The sequence below is a fragment of the Rhinopithecus bieti genome, unplaced genomic scaffold (genome assembly GCF_001698545.2).
Source record: "Rhinopithecus bieti isolate Rb0 unplaced genomic scaffold, ASM169854v2 scaffold_19722, whole genome shotgun sequence".
In the NCBI taxonomy this organism is placed as follows: domain Eukaryota; kingdom Metazoa; phylum Chordata; class Mammalia; order Primates; family Cercopithecidae; genus Rhinopithecus; species Rhinopithecus bieti.
Window position 1 is genome coordinate 1136273 of NW_016809905.1, and position 13967 is coordinate 1150239.

The 13967-nt window shown below is 39.9% G+C and overlaps 1 protein-coding gene across 4 annotated transcripts in view; it reads right to left on the minus strand.

The window, feature by feature from the left end:
- Positions 1-4884: 4884 nt before the first annotated feature.
- OR5AN1 (olfactory receptor family 5 subfamily AN member 1) overlaps positions 4885-13967 on the minus strand; it is a 23917-nt gene continuing 14834 nt past the window's right edge. The window contains exons 2-4 of one of the 4 annotated variants that reach the window (XR_001888932.1): positions 13282-13320; positions 8207-8416; positions 4885-5079 (exon numbers count right to left, since the gene is read on the minus strand). Coding sequence is in view for 1 of the 4 variants with exons in the window: in XM_017890784.1 (XP_017746273.1) it covers positions 5934-6869 (936 nt within the window). In the remaining 3 variants the exon portion in view is untranslated. Of the gene's footprint in view, positions 5080-5741; positions 6911-8206; positions 8417-11322; positions 11390-12446; positions 12484-13281; positions 13321-13967 lie in introns of those variants that run through there. The other 3 variants (XR_001888933.1, XM_017890784.1, XR_001888934.1) reach the window with 3 other exon arrangements.

Below are 13967 nucleotides of genomic sequence, written 5' to 3' on the forward strand. Positions count from 1 at the left end.
TTCCATAACACAATCTTTCTGTCCAAATCAGTGAACGTTTTTTGCACTCATACTATGTTTTTGAGTACTGATTAAATAATTATGACCCAGTTACTCTATGTAATATTAAGCAGGGATACTATGCAAACATTAAAAATGTTTATACTTATGTGCTGATCTGGAAGGCCATCTTTAGTGGGAAAAAAAATTAGTTGCAAAATAGCATATTCAGAGAAAGTCTAGTCTTACCTTTGTTTAAAAGAACAAAGAATACTCAACATACACACAAATATTAAAACAAAAGAACCAAACTCTGTGTAGATAACACATAGACATGTGAAAAGGAAACGCCTACAAGAGAACAGCCTAGAGCTATCACAGTGGTTATCTCATGGTCCTTCTTGTGAATCCAAATGATGTAAACCGTTCATCAAAAAAGATGCATATATATAGAATATTTTCCCAACAATTTTAAGGAGTTCAGGAACTCCTCTGATGTATCCTACTGGTTTTGTCTCTCTGGAGAACTCTGACTAACATGTTCACTCTCTTGTCATCACTGTGTTGCTGCAGCTTCTTAACTGGACTCCAGAACTTTCCTAGAGCAATTTTCATGCACAGATAGCCGTCCAATTGTTTTCTGTGGGTAATGAGGGTTGAGATCCCTGACTCGCCATCTTGCTTATGTCACTTATAGAGCTTCTGAATACATTGATATTTGTAAGGGCAAGAATACCTTGGATATACTTTGCTCTTTTCTGTATTAATTTCGTAATCAACTTTTAGTTTCCAAAAGCAAGTATGTTGTGATTTTGACTGGTATTTCACGTAGTTCATACATTAATTGGTTAGAATAGAAATTTTCACAATTTTGGTTCTTTCAATATGTGACATTTGGCAACAGCAGTAACAAATCAGCCATGGAAGTTTCCCCTTCCCTTTATTTTGAGCCTATGTGTGTCTTACATGTGAGATGGGTCTGTTTAAGACAGCATACCATTGGGTCTTGCTTTTTAATCCCACTTGCCACTCTGTGCCTTTTAAGTGGGGGATTTAGCCCCTCTACATTCAAGGTTAATATTGATATGTGTGCATTTGATTCTGTCATTGTGCCATCAGCTGGTTATTATTTTTACTTGTTTGTGTGGTTGCTTTATAGTGACACTGGTCTCTGTGTTTAACTGTGTTTTTGTATTAGCTGGTAGCAGTTTTTCCTCTCCATATTTACTGCTGCTTTCAAGATCTTGTAAGTCAGGTCCGGTGGTAATGAAGTCCCTCAACATTTGCTTATCTGATAAGGATTGTATTATTCCTTCACTTAGGAGCTTAGTGTGGCTGGATATGAAATTCTTGGTTGAAGATGATTTTCTTTAAGAATGTTGAAGATAAAAACCCAATCTGTTCTGGCTTGTAGAGTACCAGTGGAGAGGTCTGCTGTCAGCCTGATGGGGATCCCTTTGTAGATGACTTACCCTTTCTTTCTAGCTGCCTTTAACATTCTTTTATTTTGACCTTGGGAAATATAATGATTATGTGTCTTGGTGATTATCTTCTTGTGTAGAATCTTACAGGACTTCTCTGTATTTACTGAATTTGACTGTTGTCCTCTCTAGCAAGTTTGGGGATATTTTCATGGACAATATTCTGAAATATATTTTCCAAGTTATTTTCTTTCTTCCCCTCCCTTTCAGGGATGCCAATTACTTGTAGATTTGGCCTCTTTACATGACCTATACTTCTTGGAGGCTTTGTTCATTTCTTTTTTTTTTCTCTTTGTGTCTGACTGTCTTATTTCAGAGAATCAGCATCAAGTTCTGAGATTCTTTCTTCAGCTTGGTTTAGTCTGCTCTTAATACTTGTGATTGCATTGTGGAATTCTTGCATTGTGTTATTCAGCTTTGTCAGACCCACTAAGTTCTTTTTTATACTGGCTATTTTTCTTTCAGCTTCTGTGTCACTTTATTGTGATTCTTATTTTTCTTGGATTGGATTTTGCTCTTCTCCTGAATTTCTATGATTTTTTTTCTATATATATTCTGAATTCTATTTCTGTACATATTCTGCATTCTATACATATTCTGAATTCTATTCCTGCCAGTTTGGCTTGGTTAAGAACCTTTGTTGGAGAACTGCTGTGATCATTTGGAAGACATATGATACTTTGGCCATTTGAGTTACCAGAGTTCTTACATTGGTTTTTTTCTCATCTCTGTATGTGGGTGTTTCTTTAACTGCAGAGTAGTTTGAATAGAGTCAATCAACTTCTTTTCTAGATGTTTTCACTGGACCAAGCCTTGTGTAGGGTCTTTATTTGAAGCTCACTTCTTATCTCTGGTTTCAGAAGGGGACGTGTTAGTGAGATATTTTTGGTGTTGAAGCTTTGAGGTGTGATTCAGCAGGTGATATCTAGGCTTAAAGGCCAGCTGGAAGACTCTTGCTCTGTTGTGTGGCTCCCCTATGTTTCCTTACAGTTGCAGCTGTGTACCCTGTCAGTGCTCTGAAAGTGTGGGTTCCTCTCCCACTGAGTGCTGGCTGTAGTTCCTGATTCAGCACTCCTGGGCTGCCCACTGCAGCTCTGGGGATATCTCTGTGTTTATGTTCCTTCTCCAGCTTAAAGACAGCAGAGGAAGAGATCTTAGTAATGGTTGCGGCTAATGGTCACTTGTTTGACTCCTGGGGGCTCCACCCCAGAAAGATGCAGGTCAGCAATCACTCAGTGCAGCCAGTCCAAAACGGAGTGTATGCGTTGTGGGCCCAAGCCAGGGGTTCTCTGTCTGGTGATGAGTGGTGGGGGATGTGTGGGACCCGTGGGAGACAGACCAGCCTCTTCTCTTTGGGTTGACTGCAGATTGTTAGAGGTGTGGATAAAGAACTTAGTGTCTTTGCTCCTTCATTAGTCTGAGGGTGTCCAGGGCAGTTCTGCTGCAGAGGCAGTGGCATAGAAGCTTTCAGTTGACTCTGGAAGCTCTGTCTAGGGAGTTGCTGATTTGGTACTGGCTTGATAGCTCTGCTGGGGGTGGCTGGAGGCCCAGGCCTGAGGATCTTCCTGGTGAGAAGATATGGGAATGGAAACCTACGTAACATTCTGGCCACTTTTCCATTGATAGGGCTGCTGTTATATGCTTGGGGCCTGCTCCAGCACCTAGTCACCTCAGATTTCCCAGAACCTGGAGGTGTCACCAGTGAAGGCTATGAAACAGCAAAGATAGTGGCCTGTCCCTTCCTCTGAGAGCTTTTTCTGAGGGAGGTATGCACATTTTTCTGGTCCCAAAGCAGCTGTAGGAAGTGGCTGGAGACCTTAGTTGAGAGGTTCCACCCAGTGAGGAGGAACAGGATCAGGAACCACTTACAAAAGTAGTCTGGCCACATTTTGGTAGAACAGCTGTGCTGTGTTGGGGGTCTACTTCAGTCTCCAGTCGCCTCAGACACTTTGAAGCCCAAAGGCTGGAGTTGCTAAGTCACCAAAACAGCAAAGATGGTAACCCTCTTCTCCCTTTGGGAGTGCCATCTCAGGGAAAATTCAAATCTTTGCCAACTGGAGAGCTCGGTGGGGGTGGCTGCAGGCCCCAGTTGGGAAGTCCTGCCCAGTGAGGAGGAATGGGATTGGACACCCACCTAAAGCATAGTCTGGCTATGTTTGGGTAGAGCAGCTGTGCTGTGCTAGGCTGGGGGTTCTCTTCCACCCTGGGTCAGCTCGGATTCTTCAAAGCCCAAAGTCCGGAACAGTTAAGGCATCTGAACAGCAAAGACGACAGCCCAGCTCTTCCCTTTGAGCTCCTTCTTAGGGAGGTGCAATGCCACTACTGGTAGCTGGCTGGAATTCCAAGCCAGTGGATCTTATCTTGTGAGGTGCCATGGAAGGGGGGCCTGTGGGTAGTTGCTGCTAAGCTCCCTGGATTCAGCCTCTTTCCTAGGGGTATATACAGGAGTCTAACCTCCAACTTTGCTGGAGCTGCAGCTACTTTTACCAGAAAGCCCAAGTATCTAAGGCTCTGAAGTCTCCATGCATGACTGAGTGGCTGCTCTGGCAAGACTCGACATAGCTCTGTGTGGTAGACTTAAGACTGAAAGCCCTGGTGGAGTGGGTTCACAAGGAGATCTCTTGACTTGAGGGTTGCAAAGACCTAATGCTCACCCCTTGTGTTCCTTTCCATGACAGCTACACACACCAGCTGCTTCTGGTCAGCCATCTTGCCCACTGCTCCCCTAGTTTTCTTAAGGTTTGAATTGGCATTCTTTTTTCAATTTTTTTTCCCAATTAACACCTTTGTTACTTTATTGTATTGCTTTTCAGAAGATTGTTACTTCTGATATTAGCATTGGCTGCATCTCACAAATAATGCTTTATTTTATTCGTGTTTACCTTGTATATTAATAAGCAATTTGGCACCTTACACATTAAGGGGTATTGAAGAAGGGAGGAGGCTTTGATACCTGCAGTGTTAGTTTGGATTCCCACCCTTCGCTTACTAACTGTGTTTCTTAATTCCTCTGGCTTCAGTTTATTCATCTATGAAGTCGGTATAACAATAAAACGTAGCTCAACTGAAGCCATTTAAATTCTTTGAACATAGAAAGCACTCAATAAATAATAATACATGACTCATGAATAGCGTTTATTATATGCTGGGGTCCCTATTCTGAGTTTTCAATAAGTATCAGTTCAATCATCCTAAACAACTCCAAAATAGATATATAATACCTCAATTTTACAAATGAGAAAGCTGAGGCACAAAAGATTATGTGGCTTGCCCAGCATCACACAGCTTGGGAGTGGAAGAGCCTGAATTTGAAGCCAGGCAGTTTGGTCTAGGAGAAAATTTTTAATTTTAAATTACGAAGTATATTGGTTAACTACTGCTGTATAACAAATCACAAAATCCAGTGCTGACTGCGACATTCATTTATTGTCATTCACATCTCCTCAGATCACCTGGAGATCAGCTGGGACTGGCTAGTGTAGAGTAGGCTTAAATGCATGACTTCTCCGAACATGACTGCAGGTTAGCTTGTCTAGGTTGAGCTTGACTGTGATACTTTTGACTCATGTTTCTTTCATCTCTCCTGGATTCAATAGTTACCCAGTCAAGAGTAAATTTTCTAAATTTAATGGGGGAGAAAAAGGAAGGTTTGAGTCCCACAGTATCAGATATTACTATTGGCTGTGAACGTTAAATATCATCTCCATTATAATTTCCCACTATACTCTAGATACAAGAAATCAAATCATCAGACTCAAAAGTACATGTCATTGGAGGGACCATATCCTTGTTTCTATCCCACTTCATGATTAAAATCACCTCCTTCTTCCTTATGCTACAGCTGGTGTAGGCAAGGAAATTGCCAAAAATGTATTAGATGATTAGTGCTGAGAGAGGTCTTAGGCAATCTGCAGCTATCTCAGGCTGCTCTTTCTTAAAGACACAACTAGGCCAATATATTGCTTTTTTTCCCTTTCCAGTGGCAGAACCCCTCTGTCTGTTTATTCTCTCCTGTCCAGAAACAGAATAGTCAATGGTTACCACCATGTCTTTATTATGCTGTATCAGCATATATGGGAGATGATGTTTCTAAACTCCTGGGGGTCTGTGCCAGGCCTCATTTCTCTAGTGGCAAAGTCCTAACATTGAACCATCTTTGATCTGAGAAGCCAAAAGAAACAAAAGATTTCTAAATCTTGTTGTTTCACAAATACTTTTGGATAGATTAATAAATGATGAGGCCACACCTGATGTAGGATAAAAATAATGAACCTCCAGGACCTAAAGATCCTGATGTCTGTGGCATCAAGTCACCCGTTGGTCCATATTGGCATATTTTCTGCATCAAATCAAGCCTTCTTTGTCCAAAGGCAGTAGGGAGTATGATTTTTGTTAGTCCATTCATGATGATGTTTTGTGGGCGAAGGGGATTCTGATGGGACATATCTGGCAGAAGTCTCAGAATCTGTAAATTCAGCAGCACCTTCTCTTTTGCAACCTCTTCAAGGCATCTTTAATTTCTTTGTTCCTCAAACTGTAAATCAAGGGATTTAACATGGGAATGACCACGGTGTAGAAAACTGATGCAAATCTGTCAAAGCTGGAAGAACCTCCAGAGCTGGAACTCAAATAGACAAAGATTCCTGATGTATAGAAGAGGGAAACAGCTGTTAGATGAGAAGCACAGGTGTTGAATGCCTTAGACCTGCCTTTAGCTGAAGTGATCTTCATGATGGAGATGCCAATATAGCCATAGGAGATCATGATAACTAGGGCACTTGCTATCCCAAAGAACATGGTTAATATAGCAGTCATGACCTGTACAAAGAAAGTGTCAGTACAGGACAAGATTAACAGTTGGGGCATATCACAGAAGAAATGTCTGATGACATTAGACCCACAGAAGTGGAGTTGAAGCAAAGCACCAATTTGGGATAAAGAAGCAGTGAGGCCAGTCATGTAGGCTCCCAGTACTATCCAAACACAGAGGGTGGGTGACATGATGGATGAATAGAGCAGGGGATTACAAATGGCGGCATAACGATCATAAGCCATGGCCGTCATGAGACAAGACTCACTCAGTCCCATTGTTGAAAAGATAAAGTACTGAATAATACAACCAACAAAAGTGATAGTTTGCTCTTCCTGTAAGAAGTTGGAGAGCATCTTGGGGACTGTGGAGCTGATATAGCAGACATCTATGAAGGACAGGTTACTGAGGAAGAAATACATGGGTGTATGGAGGTGAGAATCCATCCTTATTAAAACAATGAGGGACAGGTTCCAGGCCAGAGATGTAATGTAGATCACCAGGAATGTAGTGAAGAGCACTGTTATGATCCTGGGAAAATCTGAGAATCCCAGCAGGACGAAATATGTGATTTCTGTAATATTTCCTCCCCTAGTCATTGGCTCGGTGCTCCTAATATCAGAAAGGAGACAAGAGAATGGATTGCTAACTCAGGTGAAGTGATAACATTACCATCTTCATATGTGTACGTCTGTTCCTCCAACAAGCACTGGAAAAAGAGAAATGTTTCACTCTTCTGATGGAAAGACCCCAACTTTTCTTCTTGAATTGTCAGCATGTACCTGCACAATGCTTCAGGTTCTTGATTAATTCATGGAGTATCATGATAATTAAAAAATATATTTAAAAAGTTGACTGGTAATTTAAAAAATATATGCTATAGAAATGGTGAGAGTATTATGTATAAGGTAAAGATCGCTAATTAAGGTAATCGTTTTTCTTAAAAAATACCTCTGATGATTAATTATATAACTGTTGCTTTAAAATTATGAAAGCTTAGTTCAGGTGCGGTGGCTCATGCCTGTAATTCTAGCACTTTGGGAGGCTGAGGTGGGCAGATCACCTGAGGTCAGGAGTTTGAAACCAGCCTTGCCAACGTGGAGAAACCCCATCTCTACTAATACAAAAATTAGCCGGGCGTGGTTGTGTAGGCCTGTAATCCCAGCTACTTGGGAGGTAGGAGAATCACTTGAACCTAGGAGGCTGAGGTTACAGTGAACTGAGATTGTGCCACTGCTCTCCAGCCTGGACAACAGAACGAGACTCCATCTCAAAAGAAAAAAATTATGAAAGCTTAAATGGTCTCCTTCCAAAATATGTCTGATGGACAGCAGTCCTGTCCTGGATTGTTATCTAAGTGGATTTAAAATACTTTTTATTTTATCCTTTGGAAAAATTACTTCCCCTGTTTATAATAACTTCTCCTACTTTAATAAAAATGTATTCAATATAACATATCTAAACTGGCCTTAATAATATAAATTCTGAAAATATTTTCAGGCAGACAGAACATGGGTGTTCAATAAGGTTATGGAATAAATCTCCTTAGGGAAGCCTTCATGCAAAGCATTCCAGAAGGAGCTAGTGCAGCTCACTCTTGGCCCCAACAGTTGCCTCGATTTTAGGGTATTTGGCAAACAGCATAGTAATGTGGCTAAGGGTTCAGACTTTGGAGTTTTAGTTCCAATACTTCTTCTATTAACTTGTACCAGTGACATAAAAACATTAAGCTTAATTTACTGCGGAGGCACAAAAGGACAATGGTATAATAATGTAAGGATAATAAAAGCTTCTAACTTCCCAAGTTACTGGGAAGGTTATTAGTGAAAATTCTTGCAAAAGCTAAGCACACAATTAGGTATACAACAATGGTTCAACAGAGGTTGGCTATTGTTATCATGGATTGCTTACAAATAACCATGAGTGACAGGTGTACCTGTGGGTAGGAATGTGAAAAGTAATATTTTCATGGGTTAATTTGAGGAGATTCATGAGCCAGCATCAGCTTTGTAGATGGCCAGGCATCATTGCCTCTCAGCAGGTGTAGATTCAGACCTAGTGTCCATCCTGGTCAAACCACCAAGCGCCATGATGATATAAGCCACATAAGCCATTGTTTTCTTCAGTTCGCTTGACTTTGGGTACACTAGGTCAATGGAAAACCAGCATCAAGTTATGAGGGATCTTAAACTAGAGGAAAGGTCAAAGTAAATATTTCAATTCTCTAATAATACAGAGATATTTCTTTTTTTTTTTTTTTTGGTAGATACAATCCGCAAGTTAGAGCTTACCAACAGACTTATGGTACTAGGTTGGTGCAAAAGTAATTGCACCAACCAAAGGTATGCATGGATTATGTACATTCACTCTGTTCCATACTCAGACTGTCATTTCTTGAGGTCAGAGGGCAAACCAATGCTAATAGCCAAGATTATTTCGAAAAAGATGAATAATTAGAAAGGATTTTAACTTCCAGATATTAAAAAGTATTATGAACATTGATAATTCATTATTCTTATAATAACAGACATGTACCAGAGAACAAATAAAAATTTCACAAATCAATGTAAGTGTTGGTAAGAATTTTATATATGAAAAAGTATTTTCAATTGATAGTGAAAGAACAAACTCTTCTATAAATGGTCTGTGAGACCTGCCTCACTATAGGTAAAAGAGTATTTGAGGAATAAATAGATGTGCAGTTATATAATCTTGGGATGGAAGTGATATTCCTGAAAAGTAACACCAAAACAGAAATTGTAAGAGAAAAAATATGGCAAAGCAATTTAAAAGTTGGTCATGGCAGAAAAACCCTTATATAAAGCATATTTGCAAGACAGTTGATGAATGGGGGAAAACAGTGATAAAACAGAAAAAGAGAATATAATTATTATCTTAATATATAAGATATTGTATAAATCAGTAAGGAAGGAGCACTCATATGTACCATTGATGAGTGTACAAGGTAGTTCTACTTTTCTGGAAGAAAATTATTTGCTTTTTACGAACTATTTTGCGTGCATGATGAGCTCTCTCTCCCTCCCCCCGCTCTCTCCTCTCTCTCTGTCTCTCACAAACACAGACACACACACACACACCCCTTAAAAACCATTTATAATATCAAACATTAAAAGTAATGGATAGAATCATTTTGATTTTTTTCTTTATCCTTATCTGTATTATCTTGTTTTTCTACAGCTTCTACATTTATGACAAAAATATTATTAAATGTAAAATCACCAATAGGGTGGAGAAAGGGGGAGGAGGGCGGAAGAGAGAGAGGGGTGGGGAGAAGAGAGAGAATGTGGAGAATAGACTTTTCTGAATCTTACTTGCTGGCTGTGTGATGTTTAGCACGTGATTAACCTCTTTGTACCTCAGTTGTCTCATCTACAAAGGAAGCTGATAATCATTACCATCTCATAGGGTTGTTGCAAGGATGGAGTGACACAAAGGGCTTAAAACAATAAGGCCTCGGCCGAGCACGGTGGCTCAGGCCTGTAATCCCAGCACTTTGGGAGGCTGAGGTAAGCGAATTGACTGAGGTCAGGAGTTCAAGACCAGCCTGGCTAACATAGAGAAGCCCCGCCTTTACTAAAAATACAAAAATTAGCCAGGCGTGGTGGCACACGCCTGTAGTCTCAGTTACTCGGGAGGCTGAAGCAGGAGAATCACTTGAACCCAGGAGGCGGAGGTTGCAGTGAGCTGAGATATCATGCCGCTGCACTCCATCCTGGGTGACAGAGTGAGACTCCGTCTCAAAACAGAACAAAGCAAAACAAACAAAAGCAGTAAGACCTCAGAAACGTTAGCAAGGATCATTCCCATCATCACATCTCTCTTAAAGGGGAATAAAGAAAGAACTAGTACTGAAGTATTAAGAAGCTCTCAATAAAATTATTTCTTAAATTAGATGATTTCTAAACCAGACTAAAGAATATTGTTGGCGAATGATTGTGTTTCTTTCTATCCTGTAGTATTGTGTTATCTCCCATGCAGCTGGATTGTCAATTCCTGATGCTGCTTTTTCTTCCATTACCACCAAGTACCCTCAAGCTGAGAACGCTGACTGTATACAGGACACAGATGAGTAGAGATGTTTGGTTACTTAGTATTAAGCATTGTGTATACTAATATTTGCAGAGCTCAACAAATTTCTCTTTAACACATTCGTTATTAAATGGTTCTTTCATTCAGGTTTGAATGCCAAACTAAGAAAATCTTATTTTTGTATTATTTCTGTTATGAGTTTATTAACTTGGAAATCTTTCTGTTTACTCTTAGAATAGCCATAAAAAGAATGGGATCATGTCCTTTGCAGGGACATGGATAGAGCTGGAAGCCATTATCCTCAGTAAACTAATGCAGAGTCATTATCCTCAGCAAATTAGTGCAGGAACAGAAAACCAAACACCGTATCTTCTCACTTATAAGTGGGAGCTGAACTATGAGAACACATGGACACAGGGAGAGGAACAACACACATTGGGGCCTGTCAGAGGGTGGAGTGGCAGGAGGGAGAGCCTTAGGAAAAATAGCTAATGCATGCTGGGCTTAATACCTAGGTGATGGGTTGATAGGCGCAGCAAACCACCATGGCACACGTTTACCTTTGTAGCAAATCTGAACATCGTGCACTTGTACCCCAGAACTTAAAATAAAATAAAATTAAAAAAAGATTTAAAATAAAAAAAACCCTCTAATACAATTTCTCAGATATGTTACCCGAGGTGAGTTAGATTTAATGGAAATATTTTCAAAACATAAGCTCTTACAGATAGTATCCCCCAGACACCAATATAACGGGTCAATTCAGTGAAAATAAGTCAAATTGTTGATCAATGGGTTGCACTAAAACTCTTTACTTTTGTATTACATTCTGGTGACACAGGCAGACATAATTAAATGTACTCTATGTAATCTACCATTTCCAGGACAGAACAAGGAATTGTGGATTGCTTTTCTTACTCATGATAAAATTTATCCTGAAAACTTACCTTGTTGACATTTGATAAGCTAGAGAAGAGAAAAAACTCTGGATACATTCATTACCTTTGATTAATTTCTTACGTATGTTCATCATCTCCTGAGACAATTTGCAGAGGAAAAGGTAATTGATGTGAATATTGGTTAAAGATTTTACTAGATGAACGTAGGTGATCAAAATCCTATCCAGTGCTAATCTAATAAGGACATGGTCAGTTTGCAAAGTTGTGCAGGGTACAAAATCGGGTAAAGCCAGAAACATTGCTAAATAAAGAATAATATATGTACAAGAAGGTTACAAGGAATATTTAAACCAACACTTCTTGTGCTTGGAGTGGGTATTTCTGATATCTGTGTTGCCCAGGATGGTGTCTTCAGATCCCAGGGTCTCCAAAAATTACAACAGGGAGCAATTTTGAAGTATTTCAGAAGTTCTAATTGCATGATATATGAGTACTCTGTCATATCATTAAGACTCAATGTGTCTCTTGCTATTCAGAGATCATAAATCAAAGCTATGTATTTAAACAGAATCAAGACAGTTATTAGCATTTTGAAAACAGAATCCTGAAGGGCAAAAATTAAATTAAAAGTGCCCTTGGGGTGGAGAAAACTGGGATACATACCCAAGCAGGTTTTGATCTTAGGAAATTCCTCTGAAACTCAGTAAATTATCATTTTTGATTCCTCTTTCAGGCTTTATAGACAACATATATTTGACTATAGATCATCCCAACATCCCCATTTTACAGGTGAAAAAAAAAGAAGATAGCAGTGTTCAGGGTCACATCCTTAAGAATTCAATACCCATCCCTCATCCCAGAATAATACCTGAAATTTTGTGTTTGAGGTTTTTCTTTTTACAGAAGGTTGAGTAAGAAGAAAGAGGGTCCAACGAGGAACTTTAGGTAAAGAATGTGGAGTGAGGAAGAGGGAAGAGTTAAAGATTGAGAGAGACTGAGGACCATAAACTCTGTTCCACGTGTGTCCTTACTGGAAGAATTACATGGATATTGAGGTGATACAGAATCCACTGTTCCAAGTCTTGTCCTGTGACCTTGACCCAGGTCCCCCAAGAAGACAGAGTTCTTGCCAAAGGTGGAAATTGCCTATTTCTTTTCCAACGGAATTTTTCAGGTGGGCATATCACACTCCAAGATGGGTATGTTTGACCACAAAATTGGCTGTCCACTCACAGCAAGAGAGATGGTCTCACGTGGGGATCCTCTTAAATGTGCCGCCGAGAGCAGAGATGAAAGGAGAAAAGCCAATTAGAGACAGAAAGCATGCCAGGTACTTGCTCTCTGGTGTCATGGTTGTCATGGAGTTTTTGTCCCTGCTGATCTCATGGCCCAGTTTGCTGTGTGGGTCAATTCCCTGTTTCCCTACGGTCCTATCATGATGTCAGTATTGCAACTTGTTACTCAACTTGAAGTCATTGGAGCTGGAAAGAAGATAGCGATCTTCTAGTCCAAAACTCTCAATTTCTGGGTGAAAAATCTGAGACCAGAGTGCTAAAGGGTTTGCCCAAGATGACACCCTAGCCAGTAATATAGCTTGATAGCAATAAATTTGATAGGTGTATGCTTCTCTGCTTACAAAACGCTTTCATTCTAGGTAATTACATACATAGTTCCTCAAATACTTGACTTGAGTCAATTATCACAGCAGTTCTGCAAGGCAGATGTGTTATTATTTCCCATGCATAAGTGAGGAAATGGAGGCACTAAGGAATACAATAAGATTAATTCATAACAAAGCCGTGGCTTCTCATATTTATGACCATGGGTATTGATATAATACAATTTGGGTTGAATTTTGGCTTGGCCACTTGCTACTTGTGTGATCTTGAGCAAATTAACCTCTCTAAGCCTCAGTGTTTTCACCTATAAAGTGGGGCTAACAGTAATAGCTACTTCACAGAGTAGCTTTTCATTGAGAATTAAAATGGATAAAGACTATAAAGCACCTATCAGAGTGTGTAGTATAAATCATGCCTTCTGTTTAATAGCAGATAAAACTCACCTTGTTTTGATTTGGAGATCTTTCGAGATGTATCGTTACCTACAATGAGAAGAGCATGATAGGCCTCAGTATGCCATCCGCAACTGGGATAATTTCTCACCTGCCAAATCTCGTATGGGTATAGGAAAAATCAAATCTATGTGATGTAAATACATGAAGTGTAAAATGTTGTATAAATGCTAATGTAATATAAATGAAATTTAGTACATAAACTCTAGACTAGAGAAATATCTCTTACACATTAAAAAAAATTATCTTGGTCTGTCTCTGAGCCACCATGATACCCGTAGGTCTGGTGCTTCTGCTGCTCTCTGGTCAAACTTAAGGCCCTGGAATCCCTGGGAGGCTCAGGCCTCAGGTACTTGGGTCCAGCCTCCCTAGACATGAGATGATAGCCATCATTTCTGAGGTCTTGCACCGTCTCTGGGAGGCTACAGTGAAGCATGCTCCAGGTGCACCTATGCCAAGAAATTGCTGGCTTTGACTTCCTTGCACCTCTAGGAATCTTCTCAACTCTTCACCTTAACAGTAGCCCTTTCCACCTACCATTTTTTTCTTGCCTACTTCCTTTTTAAAAAATTTACGTCCTTCTGTAGGCTCAAAGAGTAAGGTGGAAGGAACAGGGTTATTTGGGAATAAACCCAAACAAATATTGCCATCCTGCACCATGCCCCCCTCCTCTCCCC